We start from the raw sequence: 24,634 nt of genomic DNA, 5'->3' as shown, positions 1-24,634 counted from the left end.
ATCAGGTAAGTAAAATATTTGCCTGACTTCTGTGAGCTGCTCAAGCAAATTAAACAAACTCCAGGAGAGGTTGTGGGAACCTCTGATTTATAGCCAGTTGATCAGAAACACAAGTAGCAACCTGGACTTCTACTGGTATCTGGTGCTGTATCCAGGGAGACAGTGTCAGAATTGAATTGAATTATAGGACACCCAGCTAGTGTTGAAGAACTGCTTGTGGATTTTGGGGAAAAAATACACACACGTCAGAACTGGTGTCAGAAATTAGCCATGTGACCCAACAATTCCACTCCCAGTCAAAGACCCTGAAAGAATTGAAAACAGAGACTCAAACAAATACTTATACATGAATGTTCATAATAGCATTACTCATGGTAGCCAAAGGATGGGAACAACGCAAATATCCATCAGCAGATAGATGGATAAACAATGGAATGTTATTCAGCTATGTAAAGGATTGAAGTACTGATATAAGCTACAGCGTGGATGAGCCTCAAAAATATTATGCCGCGTGAAAGAGGCCCAACACAAAGACCACATATGATTCCATATATACATACATATATATATGGAATTCCATACATATATATATATATACCTCCAGATATCTATACCTATATATCTATATAGAGATAGGTAGGTAGGTATAGATAGACATCTCCAGAATAGATAAATTCATAGAAACAGAAAGCAAATTGGTGGTTGCCAGGGGTAGGGGTGCGGGGAAATGGGAATAACTGCTTAATGGGTATGGGTTTTATACTGGGGTGTTGAAAATGTTTTGGAACTAGATAGATGTGGTGGTTATGCAACATTATAAATGTACTAAATGCCACAGAGTTGAATACCTTAAAATGGTTAATTTTATGTTATGTGAATTCTACCTCAGTAAAAATTATCTTAAAAGGAAGGAAGGGAGGGAGGGAGGGAGGAAGAAAGGAAGGAAGGAAGAAAAGAAATCATCTGTCTCACACCCCTGTGTGTGGCTGGAGTCACATTCCTGTCCGGAGGTCAGCCCAGGCCCTGACACCATCTCTAAAAGGGAAAGTAAACACTGATGCATGAACTAAGCAAAAAGTGAGACGACCGAGTAAAAGCAACCACTACCCCAGTGGTTCTTAAAGTGGGGCCCCTGGACCAGCAGCATCAGTGGTTCTTGAGAACTTGTGAAAAATGCCAGTTCTCAGGCCCCACCCCAGACCTCCTGAATCAGAGACTCTGCGGGTGGACCCGGTGATCCCTGTTCTTATCAAGGTGAGACCCACTGCTCTAGACTGTTGGCCAGCAGGGCCACTGTGAGTGGTCAGGAAGGGGCGCAGGCAGTGCGGCTGGAGGGGGCTGGGCAGGGATTCTGGAGAGAGGCCAGTGAACCTGCAGATCTGAGCCACTGAGCCTCTGGCCAGCAGCCTGCCCAAGGAAAGGCCCCTCTCTGCCCCGGTATAGCCACAGCTGTCCCTCACCTCACCAGCCCCTACGTGAGAGTCCCCCTTACCCTTCACGGTCGATGTGTGGCAGGGGCTGCTTGGGCGTGTGTCGGAGCTTCCGGTGGAACTGGGTGAAGTCCAGCTTTTCAGGCTGCAGGTCCCAGGTGGCACCACTAGAGGGCGAGGGAGGGTGAGAAATGTGACAAGCCCAGTTACTGATGGGGATGAGACACCCCGGCACAGCCCAGGCAGGGAATCTCAGAAAGAGGTGGGCAGGAAGAAGGAGTGCCCACTGGCCACAGGCAGGGGTCAGGCAGGGACCCTCACTCAGAATGGAGCCTGAAATGTCAGCTCTGTGCTCACAGACAACAGGGCAAGTGCTTGCCTGTGTAGCCTTCCCCTCTCTTCAACCCTGCTGTATGATAATAGATGCCTATAAAACACAAGTGTGGGCCTGATGCTCGCTCTACAGTGGTCCACCTGAAACACTGGAAAGCCTGGGGAGAGTGTGTCAGTTGGGGAAGCAGGAGGCCAGGTCCCCCAAGTACCAGTCTCAGGAGACCCACGGCACTTCCATGCTGGGCAAGCCTGAGCCAGAGCCAGGGTGAGCCTGGAGCACAGCCAGAGTTGGCCAGTTCCAGGGCCGGGGCAGAGCTGAGCTAAAGGGCCACCACCATCCATGGTCTGAGGCCATCACTCTCCAAAGGAGTGGACACCATGACAGGAGAGCCCATCAGCAAACCCTTCAGGGGCACCATCCCCACGTCCTGAGGAAGCCTGGCCAATACCTGCCCTTCCAACTTGGCCCGTCAGGAAGCTTCTAGAGTCTGAAGCACGGAAAATTCTTCCTTTTCTCTGGACCCCTCTCCGCACGCCCCAGCCCCCGCCTTCCATAACCTCTGGTGGGAGGGGTGGGGTGTGCAGCCACAGCTGTCCGTCCTCAGCTCTAACGCAGCCTGCTTAACATCTGCCACGTGCCGTTCCCCCAGCGCCATTTTCCTTCCTTCTCTCTCTGACCTCCTTCCTCCAGCCTCATCCTTCCTACTTCACCCTCCTGTCTTTCTCTCCACTTCTTGATCAATGAACTCTCAACAATAACTCAATCCCCAAAGGCCCCTCAGGGCATAAGGACCAGTAAGCTGGGGTCCCAGCCGGAGCCACACACCACAACAAGAGGAAGAGGAGCTCACCTGAAGGAATCAAAGGTGTTGGCAGCCCAGATATCTGTGCCCAGCATGTCCAGAGAGGTGTCTTTGCTGCCATTCTGGAAGAGATGGAGGATGAAAGGGGTGGCATTATTTGCCCGGCCAGGACATGGAACAAACGGGTGGAAGGCCCAATCCCAGAGAGGGTTGCAGAGGGTCCCCTTCCCTGCCATCCCCCTCGGTTGGTCATCCTGGGCAGCTTGGAGGCTGGAGTGGGCCACTGGAGTGAGTGTCCTGGCTGGTGTACCCAGTATGAGTCAGGGGGACCTCTGGCCTCTCCCAGGCTTGGGCCCTCACTTTGCTGGTGTTTGACAGAGCTGTGTGGTCAGGTACAGGGCAGCCAGGGCTCTGCTGCTCCAGCCCATGGCTCTCTCCTCAAAGCCTCTATACTAATGAGCTGCCACCACCACTGCCAGCCTGATGGCAGCGGCTTCTCCCCAGGCAGGGGCTCTGCAGGAGGAAGGTCTATGTTGGGAGTTCCTTTGGAGTTAAGCCCCACAGCCCAAAATCAGATGGCACCAAGAAGCCCCCATTGACCAACAACTCCAGTGATGGAATTTCTCTAAGTCAACTAGCTCTGGTCTTCATCCTTTGTTGTTTCCTATATGATTCATTCCACAGACACTTGACCCAGCTTCTATGATCTGGCTTCTTTGCCCTTGGCTGATGATCTCTGCAACAAGTTCTCCAGATCCCTATCTTCACTCCTGATGCCACCCATCCCTCACTGTAACTGACCAGGACCCTATGGGGCCTTCCCAGGACAGACCCTACCCCCTCCCATGTTCTCTACCTGAAGAAAAACTTCAGCCTCCTAGGCCTTCCCCAAGTTCCAAAGAGTAAATGTAATCAGAGAAGTGAGAAAATGCAGAAACAAAGGAAAACAGACAAGCAAGACAAAAATAATAATAGTTTAGCCATTAAACAAAGGCAAGGACATTTAGTTCCTCCTCTAGGGCTATAGATAATATTCTGAGCCTGGTCCTTTGAGCTGTTTTGCAGATACTGAAACCCCCACCAGGTGGAAGAAGGTAATTGCGTGCTGACCACAAGCACATAGACCCCAGATGGGTTGGAACCAGAGGTAGGTAATGTTGACTCCTAATTACCTCACCACCAACTAATCAGAAGAATGCCCATGAGCTGATCACTTATCCCATAACCCTCCTCCCTCACCCTGTCTTTAAAAACCTTTCCCTGAAAACCTTTGAGGACTTTGGGCCTTTTAAGCACTAAGCTGCCTGGACTCCTTGCTTGGCGCCCTGCAATAAACGCTGCACTTTCCTTCACCACAACCTGGAGTCAGTAGATTGGCTTTACTGTGTGTGGGCAAGCGGACCCAAGTTTGGTTCAGTAACATCATGACCCCCACAGTCTGCTTTTCATCACCACAGTCTTTGAAAACAATACTTCCACCTCCACTGAAGCTGACTTTGTGCATGCCTTATAACTCAGGACTCCACTCCCAAGTACAAACACAGCCGAAATGTGTACAGACGTTCACCAGTATTACACAGCACAGAAGTACAGAGCAGCACTACTCAGAATAGCTCCAAACTGGAAACCACCCAAATGCCTACCAACAGTCGACCAGACAAATTAATCGTGGTGTGTTCACATACTGGAATATTACACAAGAGTCAGAATAAACTAAAACAACATGGAATGCCATAAATGAATCCCACAAACATAAAGTGGAACAAAAGAATCTAGATATAAGAGTACCAGCTCTATAATTCAATTTTAAATAAAGTTCAAGAACAGGCAAACTAATCTATGGAGAATTCAGACAGTAACCAGAAGTGGGCCCCAGGAGGGTGCTGGGGGGCTGGTAATGTCTGCTCTTAATCTAGGTGCTGGTTACATAGGTGTATTCAGTTTGTGGAAATCCGTTGAACTGTACATGCATGGTATGTACACCTTCTTCTGTGTGCATTATGACCTTCTGGTTAGATTCCTGGTGCATCTCCAGTCTTTATTTTTATGATGATCTGTCCCTGGACCTGTCATTCCTCAGATCCACTAGCTCATACACTGGGCAATCTTCCTTTGAGATCTTTCCATAGGCCTGGCCCTGGGCAGACACTGAAGACACAAAAGTGGAGAAGTCACAGGTTATACCTGCAAAGAATGGTATGGGATGACACACACATAATAAATAATTACAATACAGTGTGAAATGTGCACTGATTCAAGGTGCCGCAGTAGGACCAAAGCACAGGCAAATTTCCTGAGAAGTAGGGAAGGACTCCCCCAGAGTAGGGATTCATGGTGATCAGGAGAGCAGAGGGAAAAGGAGGGAAGGGGTCATCTGGGAAAAAGGGCCAGTGTGTGGAAAGGGATCCTGGCAGGATACAATAAGGCATTCTGGGTAACTTTAAGGCCTCCTGGGTTTGCACAGGGAGCCCGGCAGCTTGTCAAGCTGCCCCCAGGTGGGCAAGTCAGTGGTTTTCAACATCACCCACTCTCAGTCCTGGTCAGGGGCCTACTAGGGGCCTCACAAGTGCTCCTCAGTGATTGTCATGGGTTGAATTGTGTCGTCACCGCCCCTCCCCGACCCCCGCCGCCACCATTATTCATACGCTGAAGTCCTAACCCCCAGTCCCTCAATGTATTTGGTAACAGGCTCATTGCAGATGTAACCAGTTAAGATGAGAGTGGGCCCTAATCCACTATAACCAGTCTCTTTATAAAAAGAGGAAATTTGGACACAGTGACAGATGCACACAGAGGGAGAACGCCAGGTGAAGAATGGAGTTATGCTGCCACAAGCCAAGGAACTTCCAGAAGCTGGGAGAGAGGCCTGGACAGATCCTTTCCTAGCTCCTTCACAGGGATCATGGCTCTGCCGACACCTTGCTTTCAGTCTTTTGGCCTCCAGAACTATGAGAGGACAATACATTTCTGTTGTTCTAAGTCACCTAGTTCGTGGTCAAACGTCCTAAATCAAGCAGCCGTAGCAAACAGATAACGGTGATCAACCATCCATCACCTCCACAAACCCCTTGTGAGGGCAGTCCATCACGTCCCCACTTCCCACAGCCAGCAGACAACCCCCCTGTGACCTTCTCATGTCCTTCAGCCACATCAAGCACCACAGGGCCCCGGCGTCCCACCTCCTGCAAACAGACAAGCTCAGACCCAGGCTGGCTCAGCTAGTCTCTGATCTCCCCCACACCACCTCCCCAGAGACGGCCCAGGAAGAGTCCCACCTGCCGTCCTTCCTGTGCCCCCCCAGCTGGAGACCACGGCCAACATCACCCCAGAGCCTACCAAGCAGAGCTCACATGGACACTGGTGAAAAGAGAAAAGGCATGAGGATGTATGTGTGTGTTTAGATTCTGCACTTACTGAGCGCCGCCCACATACAAGGCACTGAGAACCCGGCTAGAAATAACCCCAAACGAGGCTCAGCAACCTGCCTCTCCCTCCCCCAGCGACCAGAGACACCCTGCGCCTTGGCAATTTTTTTTTTTTTTTTTTTGCGGTACGCGGGCCTCTCACCTCTGTGGCCTCTCCCGTTGCGGAGCACAGGCTCCGGACGCGCAGGCTCAGCGGCCATGGCCTACGGGCCCAGCCGCTCCGCGGCATGTGGGATCTTCCGGGACCGGGGCACGAACCTGTGTCCCCTGCATCGGCAGGCGGACTCTCAACCACTGCGCCACCAAGGAAACCCTGGTTTTGTTTTTAGTTCTCATTTTCTTCAGGTCGGGCAGAGGCGGCCAGCAAGGTCTTCTTACTCACTGCATCCTACTCTGCGCATCCAACTCACCAACCCCTCAAGGTAGAAACCAACCTACTTCCCAGAGAGAGAGCAGTTGGAGGGTAGTTTCCGGCTTCTAATCGGTCTGAAGGGAGAGGAACACAAACTGGCCGGTAGAAAGGTTGAGGCCCAGCCTCCCAGCAGAAGGGGCCCAAGTGCTCAGACCCTCACAGACACCAGGCAGGAGATGAGGAGGGGGTGGGGAGAGGAGGGGAGCCTTCAGGGGAGTCTGAGGGAAGAGAGGGGCACCCAGAGCGTGACCTCGGATGAGTCACGTAACCTGCCTGGGCTGCATCCATACAGTGAGGACTGCGCCCTCCCTCTGGCACCACCGGCCTGAAGCCTTAGGTCACTCAGGCTCTAAGTGGCTGGGAACTTTCTCATGATGCCCTGAGACCTCCCACAATCCTCCTGTGCATCAGCCACAGTCACTCAGGGCCAGAAGCTTCTCCATGTGGTGCCACCTGTGTGCACCTGGGTCTTCCCCACACCTGTCCAGTCCCGCTTCCCCATAATCCCTTTCACTATTGACCGTGACCTCTCGTCTCGGCCTTGCTCCTCTCCCGCTCCCTCCAGACGTGCCCCATCCTTCAGTGCCTGGCTCCAGAAAACTCCTCCGACCTCCCAAACTGCAGTCACCTCCCTCTGTCCTGAACTTAGCACCCGCGTGGGTGACCTGCGGCCGCAGAGCCCACCGGCGGCAGTTCTCACTCCGTCTTACCGTCACTCTGTCCTGCTCCAGGGCGTGGACCTGGGATGGCAGGGACTTCTCCGGGTGCCCCAGCACTCTATGCTCAGTGCCCAGGAGGTGTCTGCTGAGTTGACAAACACTTCAAGAGACCTTCACTGTCTTCCTTAAACACGTTGCCATAATGAGCCATGTGACCTCAGCGAAGTTACTTCACCAATTTGGACTTCAGATTCTTCATATTTAAATAAAGAGATCTCCGAAAGTGAAGTGCCATATCCTGTAGATGGGTTTCTTCTGATTGGCACGTGTGCTGCCACCACACCCTCTCTCACCAGAGGCAGACATCACTAATCAATTATGGCACAATTTACAATCTTCTAGGATCAGCCCCTCCCTCCCTTCCTTCTTTGAGTTGTCTCATCACCCTACCCATCCCAACTCCTGGTGCCCTGCTTGCTTCAAATGTCACTTTGAAATTGCAGGTGGCTAGAGAGACTCACTTTCTATCTAGGAGACAGGCCCCCACCCTCTTGAGATGTTAAGTGGCTTGTTCACAACACCCTTCCCAGGCCTCAAAGATGATTACCAATAGGTACAGCATTTTAAAATGACTTCTAAAGCAAAGGTAAAAAAAAAAAAAATCAAACAAACACACTAAACCTTGCTTCCAAAGCACACGTCTGAGACCTCACCTGGGGTGAAGTTCAATTCCTCCTTCAGGATAGTAACACGAAGTCTCTCCCTAATCCCTGACCCTTTAAATACACAACTCACTCTGGCACTTACATATTCAGCTTACGTGGAGTGGACCATTGCTTAGTCATCACTCTCTTATACCCATAAGGATGTTAATCTCCCCAAGTTTTTTTTCAAAAAATTTTTATTGTGGTAAAATGCACATAACATAAAATTTACCATCTTAACCATTTTAAGCGTACAGTTCAGTGGTACTAAATATATTTATAATATTGTGTAACCATCACCACCATCCATTCCCATAACTCCTTTCATCTTGTAAAACTGAAAGTGTATACCCATTAAATACCAACTCCCCATTTCTGCTCCCCCCAGCCCTGGCAACCACTATCCTATCTTCTGTCTCTATGATTTTGACAACTCTCAGTACTTCATACAAGTGGAATCACACAGTATTTGTCTTCTTGTGACTGGCTTACTTCACCTGGCATAAGGTCCTCAAGGTTCATCCATGACCCCAATTAGACTTTAAGCTCCTGGACCACAGCTGCTTTCTGTTCTTGTGTCCCCAAAGTGGTCAAGCTGGGCACACAGTAGGTCCACCTCAGATGGCTGCCAACTGATTAAAGAGACTCTACCCTGAGAGATAGAGGCCCTGCTGCCTCTGTGCCTGAAAGACTGATTCACAGATTAGGATGTCAAGATGGATTCACCAACCTAGGATTTGAGGTCCCTAAAGAGTGAGGAATGCAGGATGGAGAGAGAGAACAACCATGAAAAAAGGACGGGAAGGTCACAGCTAAACGCAGGACTGCAAGCACCTCACAGGGACGAGCACAATTCACCTTAAAAGCAGCTCAAGAGCAGTGCGAGTGCACATAAATCTCCCTCCTGGCCCGGGGGCTGGAGTCTTGGCCACCACCCCTCATAGCAGGGAGGGGAGGCCATCTACTCTCTGCCCTGTGCTGTGGGCAGAGGGCCCTGTGCAGAGAGAACCACAGCTAAGGGAGGTGCCTGGGCATCTCAAGCTCAGGCCCCAGCCTCTTCTGAAGCAGCATCCCTGGCAGGGGACCCACCAGCCTCAGGGACTCTGGGGGTCCAGGGACAAGGCCCCACTGTCCGATGAGTGGGAGACAGTGACAGAGCAGAAGTTGCTGGAGGGGATGCCCCAGGCATTTGCAGCAGGAGATACTCTGTAAAGGGAGGCACCCCACCCCACTCCCTGCATGTGCAGGTCAACCTCGAGGAGCTGGTACCATCTCCGATGGGAGGTGAGAAGCATTTTGTCAGCACTTCACAGTTTATAGACCCTCTCCACACATTTTTCCTCATTGAAGCCCTACGACTCTCACCCATCCTCGCAGGAGCCCAGAGGACTTATTCCTGAGCCGATGGCGATAACCTGAACCCTATTTTAAATGCTGGAAAACTCCAAAACCACTGCGGTTCCCAGCAGGCACCTGGCTACTCAACCCTCCCCCATCACCCTCCCATCAGCTCAACCTCTGGTTCCGGTGACAGCATCCCTCAGCCGGCGGAAGCCTCTGCTCTCACCCCTCCATCTCTCATTAATCCTCATGAGCACCTGCCTCCTGCCTCCACTCCCTCCCCCACACGCCGTGACTCTGATTCTCGGAGCTCAGGAACAGAAGTGCTAGGATGAGCCCCTCACAGACCGAGGGGCTGCAGCCCACACTTTGCACGGTCCTGGGGAAAGAATAATGTGCACAGCCTCCCTGGAGGAGGCGACAGCACTGGGCAAGAATCAGGACCCTCGGGCCGCTGAACGGGATGTGGCTGAGGGCTGTGGGCAAGCCTGTGGCCTCTCTTGCTGAATAGAGTAGGAGGGTGAGCCCCACCAAGGCCAGTGTTGTAACGGGGAGGGGGAACGTGTCTGGAGAAGCCCACAGTGAAAATCCTGGTCACGCAGATGACTTACTTATCGTTGCTCCATCTGACAAGATGACTGCAGCACAGAACAAGAATCTGGACATCTCCTTAGAGTTTGTGGCAACGGGATGTGACCGGCATATAATCACTGCATGTAACCTTTTACCAACAGGGGCTGGAGAAGGGGCCTGGCTCTTGGAAACAAAATCTGTGTCCTTCAAGTTTCAGCCCAGAGAGGGAAGACCCTCACCTGCAGAGCCTTCTTTTTTGTCCCTTGTTGAAGCTGAGGTGGTGACCCAGGCGATGCCCAGAGGGGCCAGGACTCACCGGCAGCGTGACTGCTGCCACTGAACTGACAGCCAGGAACCTAACAGCTTCTCATGTTCATCCCCAGCGCCTGCCAGCCCTGGGCTGACAGCACCCAGGCGACCCTGGGGCCACCTGCCATGTTGATGCACGTCCAGCTAAATCCCCTGAAGCCATAAAGTGCCCGGATGTTCCCCGCTTCTTGAGTTCTGGACGCCAATCCTCAAACCTTGCAACCCCTAACACACATACAGGGCACAGACGGTGGCGGGAGCTTGGCTGTTCTGCTCACTGCTACAGGGGCCTCAGCATCCTCCTTGGCATGCTGGCAAAGCTTTGTGTTGGTATGCGGCTCAGACACCGTCTGTGAAGGGGCTCGGAGGCCACGCCAAGCTGCTGAAGGTACAAGATTATATTCCTCTTTGGGCCGCTGTGCTCTTCCTGGACTCAGAGAAGACAAATCTCCTTTCCACCCACTCCAGGTCTTTCTCTCTGATGGGATCAGCTCGAGAGCCTTCCTCCCTGTGGCTCTGCTGTTTCCTCATCAGCTGGTGCCCCCCAAGCCCACGGCACATCCAGCACATACCCCAGTGGTTGATTCCCTTCCTGATCTACTGTGTGCTCCAAGTGGTGTTCTAGAAACACTAACCCGCTGGCTCACAAATGTCAGTGTGCATCAGAATCATCCAGGGAAGGGACTAAAAATGGTTTAAGTTTAGGGCAGCTGGAGTGGTGCATGGAACACGCTTTTGGAAACAGTGGATATTAAAAAGTTTTGTGGGGGACAAAAAGTTTAAAAAGGCTCCTCGGTCAAATATTTGGGACACACAGAGTTAAAAGAGTGTTAAATAAATACTTTACTGCAGAACTTCTCAGTGCCTTTATTGGTCTTAGATGGATGCTGACTCTTCAAGTAGGCGGCGGCACACTATGCAACCTTTCCCAAACTCCTCTGGCCAGAAACCCACCCCACTCTTCCTTTTCACTCCACAGAGCGTCCTGCAGGACTATGGTTCCCCCATTGGGAAATAGACATCTTAAACTATCTGTTAACTCTCTTCCCCAATTAGCCTGCCATCCCCTCAATTGCAGCAGCCCTGGCTTCACTCTTCTGTTGTGTCCCCCTGCCTCCTCACCCCCAGCACCTTCCTAGTCTTGGGATGCAGCATCATTCATTCCTTTTTTTTTTTTTTTGCAAGGACTCTGTGGCCAGGCACCGAGAGCTCTCCACAAAGCCTTGCTGGCTTCTTCGAGAACATTCTCCAGGTTGCAATTCCAGTTGGCCCTGGTGACCACGGCTTTCCTCTGAGTCCCACCCCTTCCCTGGCCCTGAGGTCACCCAGCCCCTGCCAACACCCCGCCAGGTTGTTGCAATGCCAAGGTTCTGAGGAGCCTTATCAAAAAAAATCACCCTTTTCAGTGGATCGTTTTTTAGCACTTAAACACTGCTGAATCCTTCACAACAGCTTCTTTTACTGACAATTAGGGGGCCCCTTGACAGGGTGAATTGTGCTGCTCTCAGAACAGATCACAAAGGGATAATGAGCACTTTAAACAGTGTGGAAAAAGAAATGGAAACGGCCTGCCCACGGGCAGGGAGACTGAATCTGCCTCTGAAAGGGCGACGCGGGGTGCACAGCTACCCCAGATCAGGGAGGACAGGTTCCAGAGAATGATACCAGCAAACATTGACGCAGCACTCACTGCACACCAGGCACCATCTGAGCACTTGACACCTGTTACAACCCTAGGAAGCAGCTGTTGCTATCACCATCCCCATTTCACTGATGAGGAAACTGAGGCTCAGAGAACTTGCCTGCATTCACAGAGCTAGTTCCCAGGAACGCATATGAGTGTGGACCAGAGTCTGTGCTCTTAACCACTGCACTCTGCAGATATATTACTCAAATAACTTCTGACCCCACTGTCGAGTTTCCCATAATGCAGGAACATACCCATATCCCTATGAACATTTGGGTTTTCTGAGTTCATCTCTTGGGAAGGCAGCGCTGGTGCAGGGAGCAAATCACTTGCAGGGAGGAAAAGAAGGAATGTAGGGGTGCAAGATAGAATGTGTAGGGTCGGGGGGCTCCATGCATGAGTGAATGAAACAAGATGGGAGTGAGTCACTGGACAGTAGAAAAACATGCCAAGTCAGGTGCAATGGGAAAAAATGACCCTCTTCTATACTGTTGTTTTTTCTTTATTAATATACAACTGCAGAGTCATTTCTGCTAGTGTACGTATGTGTGCACAGGTATGTGTGTGTTGACAATCCCAGGCTGCAAAGGTTTAGAAATAAGGCAGAGTCTGGTTAAACAAGGCAGGGGGCAGCAGGAGGACTCCCCCCATTAATGGGAGGGTCACAGGCAAAGTTCCAACTAGAGGATGTCTGGGCATGTCAGTCTGAGTTTCCCCAGCATGTTTGCTGCTGTGTCAGCCGCACCAGAGCTGGCCGGCCCGAGACTGCGGCTGCAGCACCAGGAGCCTGCAGAGACCAGGGCCTGAACTCCCGGACTGCAGAACCAGGGGCCAGCTGCTGGACGTCAGCTCTACAGGGCCCAGCCTGGGCACCAGAGAGATGAGGGCAGTACAGCCCCTGCTCCTCGGAAGGCTCATAATCCCAGTCCATTTCTCCTTCTTGGTGCAAAATGTTCTTCCATAGATTCTGTCCATGATGAGGACCAAGAGCAAGCAAACCCCACAGGCTCAGGCTCCCAGGGGAGCTGATAGGGAGGGCTATCCCTTTAAACAATGGACAAGACCTCTCTCCTTCCTCTCCAAGTTTGCCCTCCCAAGGATGCCCCCAGCCCCAATATATCACCCACATTAGTGGGTTAACACAGTGCTAGGCACTGTGTGGCCACAAGAGGCCCGAGGTGATCGTCCCTGCCCCACAGGTCTTACCACCTAGCTGGAGAGTCACAGAAAAGGAAAAAACAACTGAAGACAACACGTAGTGAAGCACCATGTGATATGATGCATGCCACCCATGCTGCGGGCTCCAGGGGAGATTGTGGCTCTGGACTCCAGGAAAAAATTCCTGCAAGTAACAACACGGATGGACTGAGAGTGGGGAAAGCAGGACCCTAGGCCTGTAAGCTGCTTCCTGGGGCCCCATGAGGGTTGCTGCAGCTCCACAGACCTGAGCTCCCTCTTCAGTATCATATTGGACTAGAATGGTGATTCCCGAGTTGGGGTGGAGGCGGGAAGTGGAGCATGAGACACTGGGAGAGTGTGGTGCATTATACAGGATGTTTGGAGACCAAAGAACTCCAAAGGCATCTCCTGGGCCAAAACAGGGGCTTCCTGTAGGCCAGGTCCAAAACTCCTCTCAGACCCAAACAACCAGACTTTGAGGGTGACTTGGGTTTGCTTGAAGAGAGAGGAAGTGAGGACCCAAGCACAGATCAAGGGTGGGGCAGGGCAGGGCCCAAGGAGAAGCAGTCCTGTCCTGGGGTGTGTGTGTGTCTGTGTGGTGTGTGTGTGTGTGTGTGCCTGTGTGGTGTGTGTGTGTGGGGGGGGTGTGTGGGGATGTGGGGTGTGTGTGTTTGGGTGTGTGTGGGGGGGCGTGTTTGTGTGTGGGGGTGTGTGTGTGGGGTGTGTGTGTGTTTGTGTGTGGGTGTGTTTGTGTGTGTGTGGGGTGTTTGGGTGTGTGTGTGTTTGCGGGTGTGTGTGTGTGTGTGGCTGTGTGTGGGTGTGGGGGTGTGTGGGGCGTGTGTGAGTGTGGCGGGTGTGTGTGTGGGGTGTGTGTGTGTGTCTGTGTGGTGTGGGTATGTCTGGGTGTGTGTATGTGTGGTGTGTGTGGTGTGTGGGTATGTGTGTGGTATGTGTGTGGGTGTGTGGGGTGTGTGTGTGGGGGGGTGTTTGGGTGTGCATGTGGGTGTGTGGGTGGGTTTGGGTGTGGGTGTGGGTGTGTGTGTGGGGGGTGTGGGTGTGTGTGGTGTGTGTGTGGGTGAGTGTGTGGGGTGTGTGTGTGGGGGGGGTGTTTGGGTGTGTGTGTGTGATGTGTTTCTGTTTGCATGGTGTGTGCGTGGTGTGTGTGTGGTGTGTGTGTGTCTGTGTGCATGGTGTGTGTGTGGTGTGTGTGTGGTGTGTGGGGGTGGTTTGTGTGTGCGTGTGTGGGGTGTGTGTGAGTGTGTGTGTGTGTGTGTGTGTGTGTGTGTGTGTGTGTGTGTTCAGCACCAAGGACAGCACCCCCACGTGCTGGTTTTAAACTTCCTACGATAGAAAGGCCTGAGGCAGGAGAACAACAGAGCAGAGACCAGAAGATAGAGCCTCCTGAGTAGTACCAGAGCTGAGTTCAGGAGCAGAAAAGTCCACTCCTTTCACTCTGGAGCTTTCCTGTCTGTCTGTCCAATCTGTCCCTTCTGTCTCTACCCTCACTGTCTTTGAATTAAGACCCAAAGCCCAGGGAGGAGTGGGAGATAAAGACTCCCTGTGGCCAAGTATATTTCTCCAGTCTCTCGGCTAATTAATCATGCCTTAGGATTTAAATGGCAATATGATTAGTACCTACCGTAGACTGGGCCACAGCAGAGCCCACTTCTGGTTGGCTGCCTGTCCAGCATCTGCTGAAGCAGTGGGGGCCCACTCAGCTGTCCCTAGCCCCATACCTTGCCCATGCCTCTGTGCAGAGAAAGGATCTCATCCTCCAAGGCTCCTCCCTAGGAGGCCTTCTTGGAACTCTCCAGTTGCTGGAGATATCTCCCTTCCTGCCAGCGCCAGACTCAGAACCACAGAAGGCCAAGGAGGGAAGGGGCTGAGAGATCATCTGGCCCAGGGCTGACCTAGGAGCTCTGCAGAGATGCTCCCACAGTGACGAGGTGGATAGAGTGGGAGAGAAAGCAGGTGGGTTCCTTTCCCTGCCTCACCAAACAGTTCTGCCCTTTGGGTTTTCTACATGAGATTTCCTTGAAAGACTGTGATGAAACAAAAGGTTCTGTACTTTAAAAAATTTAACTTCTATTTTAGATAATTGTAGATTCACATCTAGTTGTAAAAAATAATAGAGATCCCATGTATCCTCTACCCTGTTTCCCCACCAAGGAAAAACTTGTAAAAGTATATAGTTCGGATCACATCCAGGGTACCGAGAGCCATACCCTCTAGAATGCTCAACATTTCCATCGGCACAAGGATCCTTCCTGCTGCTTTTTTGTACCCACCCACTTCGTCGTGCCCCCGTCCCCTAATCCTGAAGAACTGCTAACCTGCTCTGCATTTCTATAATCCCGTCATTTCAAGAATGGTATATAAGTGGAATCAGAGAGTATGTAACTTTGGGGGATTAGCCTTTTTTCACTCCACATAATTCCCTGGAGATTCATCCAGGTTACTGCATGCGTCAAGAGTTGTTTCCTTTTTATTGCTGAGTGCCATAACTTACTTAACCATTCACCTGTTGAAGGACATCTGGATTATTTCCAGCTTTTGGCTATGATGCATAAAGCTGCTATAGATATTCAAGTACAGGTTTTTGTGTGAACATAAGTTTTCATTTCCCTGGGATAAACACCCAGGATTGCAATTGCTGGATCATATGGTACTTGTAGGTTTAGTTTTATAAGAAACTGCCAAACTGTTTTCCAGAATGGCTGTACCACTTAACATCCCCACCAGCTACGTGTGAGTCATCCAATTTCTCTGTATCTTCACTGACATTCAGTGTTGTCACTGTTTTTGTTTTTTAATTTTAGCCATACTGACAGGTGTATAGAGATACCTTGCTGAGGCTTTAGTTTGCATTTCTCTAACAGCTAACAATGAACATCTTCTTGTGTGCTTAGTTGCCATCTGTATATCCTCTTTAGTGAAAAATGCCTCTTCATGTATTTTGTACATTTTCTAATTGCATTGTTTTCAATTGCTGAGTTTTGAGAGTTCTTTACGTATTCTAGATGCTTGTCTTTTGTCAGATACATGTTTTGCAAAATCTTCTCCCTCTTTGTAACTTGTCTCTTCATGCTCTCAACAGGGTTTTTCCCAGAGCAAGAGTTTTTCATTTTGATGAAGTCCAATTTCACATCTCAGTGTTGACATTTATTGTCTTCATTCATTCACTTTGAAATCTTCCCAATTCTTGGTATGAGAAATGATTTTTGATTGTAATCAGGACACTTTCATGTTATGTAATGAGACTCTGAATCTCATTTAAATCTTCTGTTTTAACTGGCTTTTTGTGGTACCACTCTGTCAGGGGAAAGGCGGGTGGGCACGACCTCAGTACTGTCAGTGGAGCATTTGTTATGGCTCAGTGGAGGTAGGAGCTCCAGGACTCCACATGGTCCCCACTGACCCTGCTATGGGGGCCTCACGACCACCGGGCAACAGTGGAAGTCCCAGCTCTCTAGTAGAACCTCCTCTGACACATGCCAGCAGGGAGGGGAGGGGCACCTCTATCCTGCTGAGTGGGGGTGGGAGTCCAGGGTCCCCGCATGGCCTCCAACAATACCATGGGGGCAGGGAGCTTCTTACCAGCCAGCAGGGATGAAAGTCACAACCTCCTACTTGACCTTCTCTGACACCACGCTGCTGAAGGAGTTAGGGGGCCGCATTACAGCCCGGAGCGGGTGGAAGTCCAGGTTCCCACTGGTTATTTGCTTGTGACGGTGGGGATGGTGCTACAGTTTTTTTCTGTGCTGTTTGGCTGGAGTACAGCAGCTATTGTCTAAAAGTTTTCTATCTTGCTAGACCTAAGCTTCTATTCTTTTCCTGGACCTAAGCTTAGAGATAATAGGCTTTTATTGGAACTTAAAAAAAAAAAAATCTGTGTCCACTGGCATTTCCTAGTTACCCACATCTTCAGCTTCAAGTCTGGGATATAGGAAGCAAAAAGAAAACCCAGGGAGGTCACTCCTGTGTCAATACTCAGGTTCCAAGGTCCCTAGCTGGTCTGCCTTCTCTCTCTGTTTCAGAATCTTCTTATATTTGTTTTATATAGAATGTTCAGGGTTTTAGTTGTACAGGAGGAATATAGAAAAGAACATCTATTCCATCTTCCCAGAAATAGAAATCTGTATTTTTAACAAAACATTTTGATGACCTTAAGTCTAGCTCACCTCCTCATTTTTCAGAGGAGATACTGAGGCTGCAGCTAGATGACGTATCTCACCAGTGATGGAATAGTGAGTCAGAGGTACAGAAGCCAGGACTCACATCTCCTCACTCCAGTCCTCCAGTCGGATGCCGTTACCATGACAGCATGGCTCCTCCCCCTTCATGCCCGGGTATCTGACCTCCTCTACAGACGCCAGCTGCAGCCAGCTTCCCTCCTCCCGGTATTCACACGCGGCTCTAGAATGTTGCTTGTCCACTCGAGAAAGTCTTCTTTCTCTAAGCAGACTCTGGGTACTCTGAGGGCAGAGACCAGGCCACATGGCTCATCCTGTTTACAACGTGGGCTCAATGAATAGTTGCCGACTACTCTCACTATAGAAGTCAATCATCAATATTGTTTGGTAAGTATTGTATCCTGGTTCCTCCGGGTGAGCTGGAGCCAGAAGTCACTCCGAGGACGGAGACAGATGGCATCTTCTGGAAAAGAGAGGCTCACATGCTGGGAGCAGCAGAAGTGTTCAGTTTTGGGAGGCTTATTGAGAGGAAATATAGTCTATGCTTACGGTGCTCCCAGAAAAGTAACCCAGGATGGGATAGGACGTGGGAAGCAGTGTGTCATGTCCCAGACTTCTTAGCACTGTGGTTTAAGTGCCCATCTCCCACCCCCCCCGACCCCGCCCACTCTACCCTCCACATACACAGAGACTGCACCCATTGCCTTCACCATCCCGATTCCTGGTTCCTAGCATGGTGGCTGGCACACAGGCCCTCAATGATGACGTGCTGGTTGGATGAATGGATGAACGAACAAATAAATAATCAAAGGAATAAACGAACCACAACAAAAGGAAATAGCTGCAGGAATGAGGATGCTTAGCTTAGAAAGCAGACTTCCATGGCAGACTGTGGGGGAGAGGCTAAATAGCCATGGACAAAAGGAATCAAACTAAAGCCATCAGCTGGAGTTATGAAGAGGTGGTCTGGGCTGAATCAAAGACCGACACTGTTATCAGTGGAGCTGCCTCACATGCTCTGAGATGCCTTGTGAAGCAGTGAGTTCTCCATTTCTGGAAACGTCCAGCAGCTCAATGGCCTCATGAAGCAGGGAGATCCTGCATTGCAGGGAGTTGGATGAGGTGACCTCTGAGCTTCCTCTCATCCTGAGAGCCCACATCTTCAGGGTTCACTGGAGACCTGCCTAGCTCTGGATTTAATGTGGTAAAGGAGATAAGGGGGGGGGGGAGGAAGTCAGCCACAGCCCCTGTTGAGTTTCCACTAGAAGTGGAGCATGTGACAGTCATTCTAGCCAGTCACCAACCAGTTCTGGTTTCCCTGGTCCAGGCGTATAGTAGGATTCTCTTATTTAGCTTGTTTATGGTTGGGTGGGGCCATGTGACTAGTTCTGGGCAACAAGCTAAGAGTGGAAGTGATGTGTGTTACATTTAGGTTGGAGTGCTGAATTGCCTCCGGTGCTCTTTTCCCTCTGTTATGGCAACTGCTCCACCAAGCTGGGTCCTAAATGGGTGGCTTAAAGTTACTAAGATTCAGAGCTGTTTGTTACTGCAGCATTTCCTAGGCTATCCTGACTGATACAGGGGGACAGAATTTACCTGTAAGGAGCGACAGAGAAAATACAAGCCATGCAAGGTACACAGATGCGTGGGGTTGGACAGCAGCTCCAGCAACTCAGCGGGGTGTACAGACACCCCATCCCCCACCACTCTGGTAAAACCCAGCACTAACCAGCAATTCCAGCTGTGCCCACTCCTCCTCTCTAACATCCCAACATCATGGCCAACTTCAAGTCTCTGCTAACACCGTTTCTTCTCTCTTCACCTTTTTCTCTCTTCCCTTCCCTCTGGTCAGACATCCTACGCATTCCTGCAGGCACAGATCGAGTCTCATGTCCTGCAAGCCATCTCCCTACCCACAGAGAGCAACAGGGCCATTCCTTGGAATGACTGCAGTGTCTGTGGTCAGGGCATCTCTTTGGGGGTCTTACCGTGTGTGCCCTTAGTCTGTTTCATGTTCACTAGCCTCTGCTCTACAAACAGGTAGTGAGCCCAAAGGCTCCAGCTCATATGTGAGCCAAGCTCACAGCAGGTGGTCAACAAATGCTGAGTGAACAGAGAGCAGTGCCATGAACATACACATGATATTTCTTAATTATTCAGAGAAGCTGATTAAAAATCTGGGCACTTTGACTCAGACATCATTTGTACTGAGTTTTTAGATTGGCTCTGAACCAGATACTATAATTCCTCAAGGGCAGCAAGATGACTGGCAGAAAATTCCTTCTACCCTTTTCTGTGGGCCAGAGGTAAGCAGTGCATTTGAGGCTCACCTCTGCCTGCCATCTGTCATCTCTTGGGTCACAGTCAATGCTGACACGTAGGATATACCCAACCTGCAGGTTGACATAGGCATCAGGGTATGTGGGGGGAACAGTAGAGAAATCAGGAAAATCCAGACCTGCTGATTTTAGCAGCCATGTGGACCCACTTCATGGAGACACAGAATATAAACAGTGAAAGATGTTTCCAGAGAGGCTCAGAGGAGTCTGTGTAGTCCAATGCCTCATTTTGTGGAAGAGGCATTGGAGTGCACGGCACACCTGGGTCAACATCTGGTTCTTCTGACCCCTGGAACAAGGCTCTTTTCACTCTCTCCTGATGCTTCGATTTGCTACCGGGCATCACGGGGTGGAAGAGGGGAGTGCCCTTCTCTCCTCACTCCAGGGAGTGTGGGATCACAGCCTGTCAGCCAGGACTCAGGACACCATTTCTGACACATCCCTACCTTTCCCAGGGCTTTGCATGAACCTGTCTGGTAAGACGTGTGCTCATCAGGTTCCCAGCAAAGATCCCATCACTTGCTCAATAGCTAACATCGTGGCCCAACAAGTCCTTCGGTCAGGAAGTCCTTCTCAAGGTCTAATCAGAGGCACTGCTGCTGTCCGGCACATCAATTTCCTTTCCTTGGCATTTCTGTGCTGATGGAGAAGACCTGTTTGCGCCTGACTCCACACAACATTTCACACGCCTTCAGCTTCCTTCCCTGAATGCTAAGTCCTGGGCCGGCACCTGGGGATGTCGTCTAAATGCACTGGGCTGCACTCTCTCATCTCAGGTGCCTTCCTCTAAATCATCTCAGGGCACCTCCCCTGTTACAATAAGGTGGAAACTGTATTCCGACCTCCTGAGTAAATGACTAGGTGGCGGACGAACTCTCTTGGAAAGATGCTGCCAGGATGCCAAACAGTCCTCAGTACAGGCAGTTAACGGGCCTCTTCAGGACTATGTGGAACCCATTTTTTGTTCTGGACTCTCTGAGCCCCCTCCTTCCATCTCATGGGACTCTACCTACCCTGGCTTACCTCTCTGTTGTGCCTCTGAAAGGGTTCAGAGAAGGCAAGGGTATTTTTGGTTTTATTCATTAATTAAAACAACAAAAATAATCCCAGTGCATGACTAATCCTCAAACGGTGCCTTCACCCAGCTCCTCATTCAGTGCATGGTCTGTGACGCACCACACAGCTTCCTGGGCAGAATGCAGCACCTCAGCATCCTCCTGTGGGCCCCACTGTCCTGGGTACACGTGCCCAAAGTGGGGCAGTCAGGGCAAGTGCTAGAGCAGCCACCCCAGTCTCAATCTAGCCTCAGTTTCCTCCTGAAATTCTTCCCAGGGGTGAATGTGGGATAGTAGAGCTGCCCCATCATCCCAATGACTTCCAAAAGCTCAGCAAAGTTGGTGTGGCCAGAGGAACAGGACCCGCTAGGGAATGACTGTGTAGACCGGGTCTGATCCATCTCAGGTATCATTATTGAGCACCTACTGTGTGCAAGGCCCTAGGCTGGTGGGGGGTGGGTCAGGGATGTAAAGGGAGCCCTGGTGGCGCCCAGCTCGAGGCTCACTAGCAGGCTGAGGGGACAGGCAGATGTACATATGGAACATCCTGATCACACCATGGATTAGCGTGCAGGTGAGGGTGTCTGCCTGGTGGAGAGGGTACAGTGAGGAAGCTAGTGGGTGCTCATATGAGCTGGTCCAGTGGTCCTACATCTGGTGGACCAGGCTGAAGGGGCCCTTGAAGGCTGTATGAGCAGCAGCATCCCGTCAGAGCTGCCCCCAGCTAAGGCACTCTTCAGCTGGCAGCTCCCTGGTTTCCCCTCCATCAGGGGGCCACTCCAGGGCAGGGTGGGCAGGAGCAGCTGTCTCTGGTAAGTTGTGGGGCTTTCCTTATGTCACTCAAGGGATGCTGACCAGCTTTGATCCCTCCACCGGAGGGCATCAGAAGATGGCTGCTTGGGATTCCCTGATGGTGCAGTGGCTGAGAATCTGCCTGCCAGTGCAGGGGACACGGGTTCGAGCCCCGGTCTGGGGAGATCCCACATGCCGTGGAGGAACTAGGCCCGTGAGCCACAACTACTGAGCCTGCGCGTCTGGAGCCTGTGCTCCACAACAAGAGAGGCCACGACAATGAGAGTCCCACACACCACGATGAAGAGTGGCCCCTGCGCACCACAACTGGAGAAAGCCCTCGCACAGAAACGAAGACCCAACACAGCCAAAAATAAATTTATAATAAATAAATAAATAAATAAATAAATAAATAAATAAATAAACAAACAAAGAAAGAAGATGGCTGCTTCACGGACTTCCCTGGCGGTCCAGTGGTTAAGACTGCACTTCCACTGCAGGAGGCGTGGGTTCCATCCCTAGTCGGGGAGCTAAGATCGCACATACCGTGCGGACAAAAAATTTAAAAAATTTTTAACTTTTCAAAAAAGATGGCTGCTTCTTGAGGGGACACCAGAGGCTCCTGGAGACGAAGCCCAGGGTGGGTGCTCCCACTGGCAGGAATGTGGACGTGGACGTGAGCCAGCATGGGCCATGGGACAAGGGCAACACCCCAGAGAGGGCAGAGCATGAGAAACAAGGAGGCTGTCCCAACACTGTTGAGCTGCCATGCCAGCCCTGAACACCCTCCCTGGAGGGTGGCGAGAGAGAAAGAGACTTCCATCTTGCTTACACCACTCTATTGTTTGTACCCTAGTTAACTGAGTTACTAATGTCTACCATCAGGCCTTTCATCACCGAACCAAGGTGATGACCTCAGGAGACCTCATTTCAATCCTGTCTCTCCATGCCGCGCGGGGTACAGTGTCCGGGGCCTTCCAGGAGGGCCAGCCCGATGCCACCACCTCTGCTCGGCCTGCCCGAGTGCCTTAGCTCTGGGCCACCTGAGGTCTGGCCACGCTGTGCACACTGTGTCTCCTGCCCTGAACTGGGCATTCTTTTACACATTAACTTGTCCTTCAGGGGCCGTGCTCCAGGCCACTACAAACACTCCCCGGCAGAGGAATCTATGAAAACTCCCTCCGCAAACACCCTGAACTCTTGGGCCCGCTGAGCTTTCCTAGGCTCTAAGCAGCTTCTCACGGCACAGGGTGTGACCTCACCAGGACTCAGGTGGAGCAGCCTTCCCGCTTCCCCTGGCTGGCTTGCCGCATGGGGACACCGCGGGCTCTGAATCCAGAATGCACAAGGCACGTGGCACGTGGGGCTGAGGCCGTGGCTGTCCCTCGGTGCCCCGGCTACTATTCCACTTCTTGGAAGCAGATGTCTCCCCCTTCCTCCCTCTGAGATGATCAGACAGACTACACGGGGGCGGTGGGAGTGCCAATGGCTCCATGGCCTGTAGGAAACCCCTACTATGAAGCCCTCGTGTTCCAGGCACATCAGGGAAGTAAAGCAGGTTTACATCCTGAGAGCCCGCCTCCCCCTTCCTGGGGCTCATCCCCTATAATGGACTTATGCTCAGTTCCACCTGCCAAGAAAGGACCTAACATGAGCCTTTTACAATTTCTTCTTTAAGTTCAGTTGCATTTCGTTTTGCATTTCATTCAGCCCCTGCTTACCCCAAGCCAACTGTTCAGCTGCTTCTAAGATGGCATTCGGGGGTCAGCTGGTCTTCATGGTGCCAGGGTATCCTTTCCCACAAGCCCCCGGCCCACCCACCCTCCTCCAGGGGGTGAAACCAGCTGTGAAAGGACAGCTCAGAGTGAGGCAGGCAGATGAGAAGCAAGTGGGAGGATACGCCAATCTCATCCCCCTGGAAACCTGTCCAGAGTGATGGGAAAATGGGACCAGAGAGAAAGGGTGGGGAGAGGGGACCCAGTAAAGCAAAGGAGTGAGAACAAAAAGGAAGACTCTGGATGATTTCAGAACCAGACACCTATCGACTAAATAACAGAGAGCTGGTTTTTCAATCTCTCATTTACCAGCCTCTTATGTCCCCATCCAAGAATTTCAACCCTTCCCTGAAGCTCTCTCTCTGATTTTTGAGTCCCCAAATCCAAGTCCACCTTTGCTGCTGAAGTGTTAAGAGAATCTTCATGTAGGAAACCCCAGATAATTGGCAGACACTAGTGACAGTGCCCCTGATGTGTCAGGTCTTCAGCCAAAAGCTGGAGGGGTTTAGGGAGTATAAACGGAGTCCATGACCAAGCACCAGCAGTCTAGTGGTGAGGACAAAAGACCTCCATAGAAGGCTACCTACTACAGGAAGACAAGGTAAAGGGCCGATGAGGGGACAGGACAGGCAAAGACCTGGGTTCAAGTCCCAGCTTGGTCAGGTCATGACACCTCCATGGACCCCAGCTTCCCTGTCTGTAAATGGCATGGAGAAGCTAGAAGGACAGTCAGAAGCCACCGAGTCTCCTGGTTTTTATACGAGGAAGCTGAGGACACAGAGAACTGCCACCAAGTTTGTGGCAGAGCACCGCACCCTGGCTTTAGCGTGGCCTCCTACTTAAGAATCAACGAAACACACACACAAGCATCTTGTCATGTGACAGAACTGTCCAGGGCAGCTGCCCCGACACACACACCCCATGGTATAGCAAAGCCCTACAGCCTAAGAAAGATCTGGAACTGAGGCCACTGCCCCCCTTCCCTCACGACAGAATAGAGAAGAGTTGGTTTAATCGGCACCATGGACTGAAGTCGGACACAAGCAAGTGGGCCCAGGCAATGTGTCAACACAGGTGCTTCGGAACGGGGAGCAAGTTACTGCTGAAGCCCATAAAGCCTCCCTCATCTCTCTGGACAGGTGCAGTGGGAGGCTGGACTGGGGGTTGGGGATAGACGGAGTTTTCAGTCTCTGATCCCACCACCTCCCACAGGTGGGACAAGGTATCAGCAAGAACAGCTCGACAACCAGAAGGTGTACGGGACCTGGGGGTCACCAGGGACGGCTCCCAAGGAGCAGCTGCCTCCTTCCCTCCGGGCCACACGACCCGCACAGGGGTCCCCTCGGAATCTCACAGGGAAGCAGCAGGGGGAGAAGCAGTGGACTCCAGCCTGGTCCCAGGAAGCTGGCTGGCTTCCCTCACACCCACAGTCTGCCCCTCCCAGTCCTCTGCAGACCTGGAGCAGAAGCGATCTCCAGAGTGCCCCCCCACCACCAAAACCCTGGGATCCATCACCATCGCTGATGTGCGAACCTCCAGTTCACTCATTTTACTGCTGTATAATATTCCACCGTAAGGATGTATCACAGATCACTCACTTTATTGCTGTATTACAGTACATTGTA

General features: G+C 51.3%; 1 protein-coding gene across 5 annotated transcripts in view; it reads right to left on the bottom strand.

Moving 5' to 3' along the window:
- The window catches only part of CTIF (cap binding complex dependent translation initiation factor), a gene marked incomplete at both ends in the record, with an annotated part of 231,005 nt that overhangs the window by 195,810 nt on the left and 10,561 nt on the right, over positions 1 to 24,634 (bottom strand). For all 5 annotated transcript variants that reach the window (XM_079718264.1, XM_079718265.1, XM_079718263.1 and 2 more), the window contains 2 exons: positions 1,493 to 1,597; positions 2,615 to 2,688. In XM_079718264.1, the coding sequence (XP_079574390.1) occupies positions 1,493 to 1,597; positions 2,615 to 2,688 (179 nt within the window). The remainder of the gene's footprint in view (positions 1 to 1,492; positions 1,598 to 2,614; positions 2,689 to 24,634) is intronic.

This window comes from Hyperoodon ampullatus (assembly GCF_949752795.1).
Source record: "Hyperoodon ampullatus genome assembly, chromosome: 13".
Lineage (NCBI taxonomy): Eukaryota > Metazoa > Chordata > Mammalia > Artiodactyla > Ziphiidae > Hyperoodon > Hyperoodon ampullatus.
This window is presented reverse-complemented; position numbering and strand designations above follow the sequence as displayed.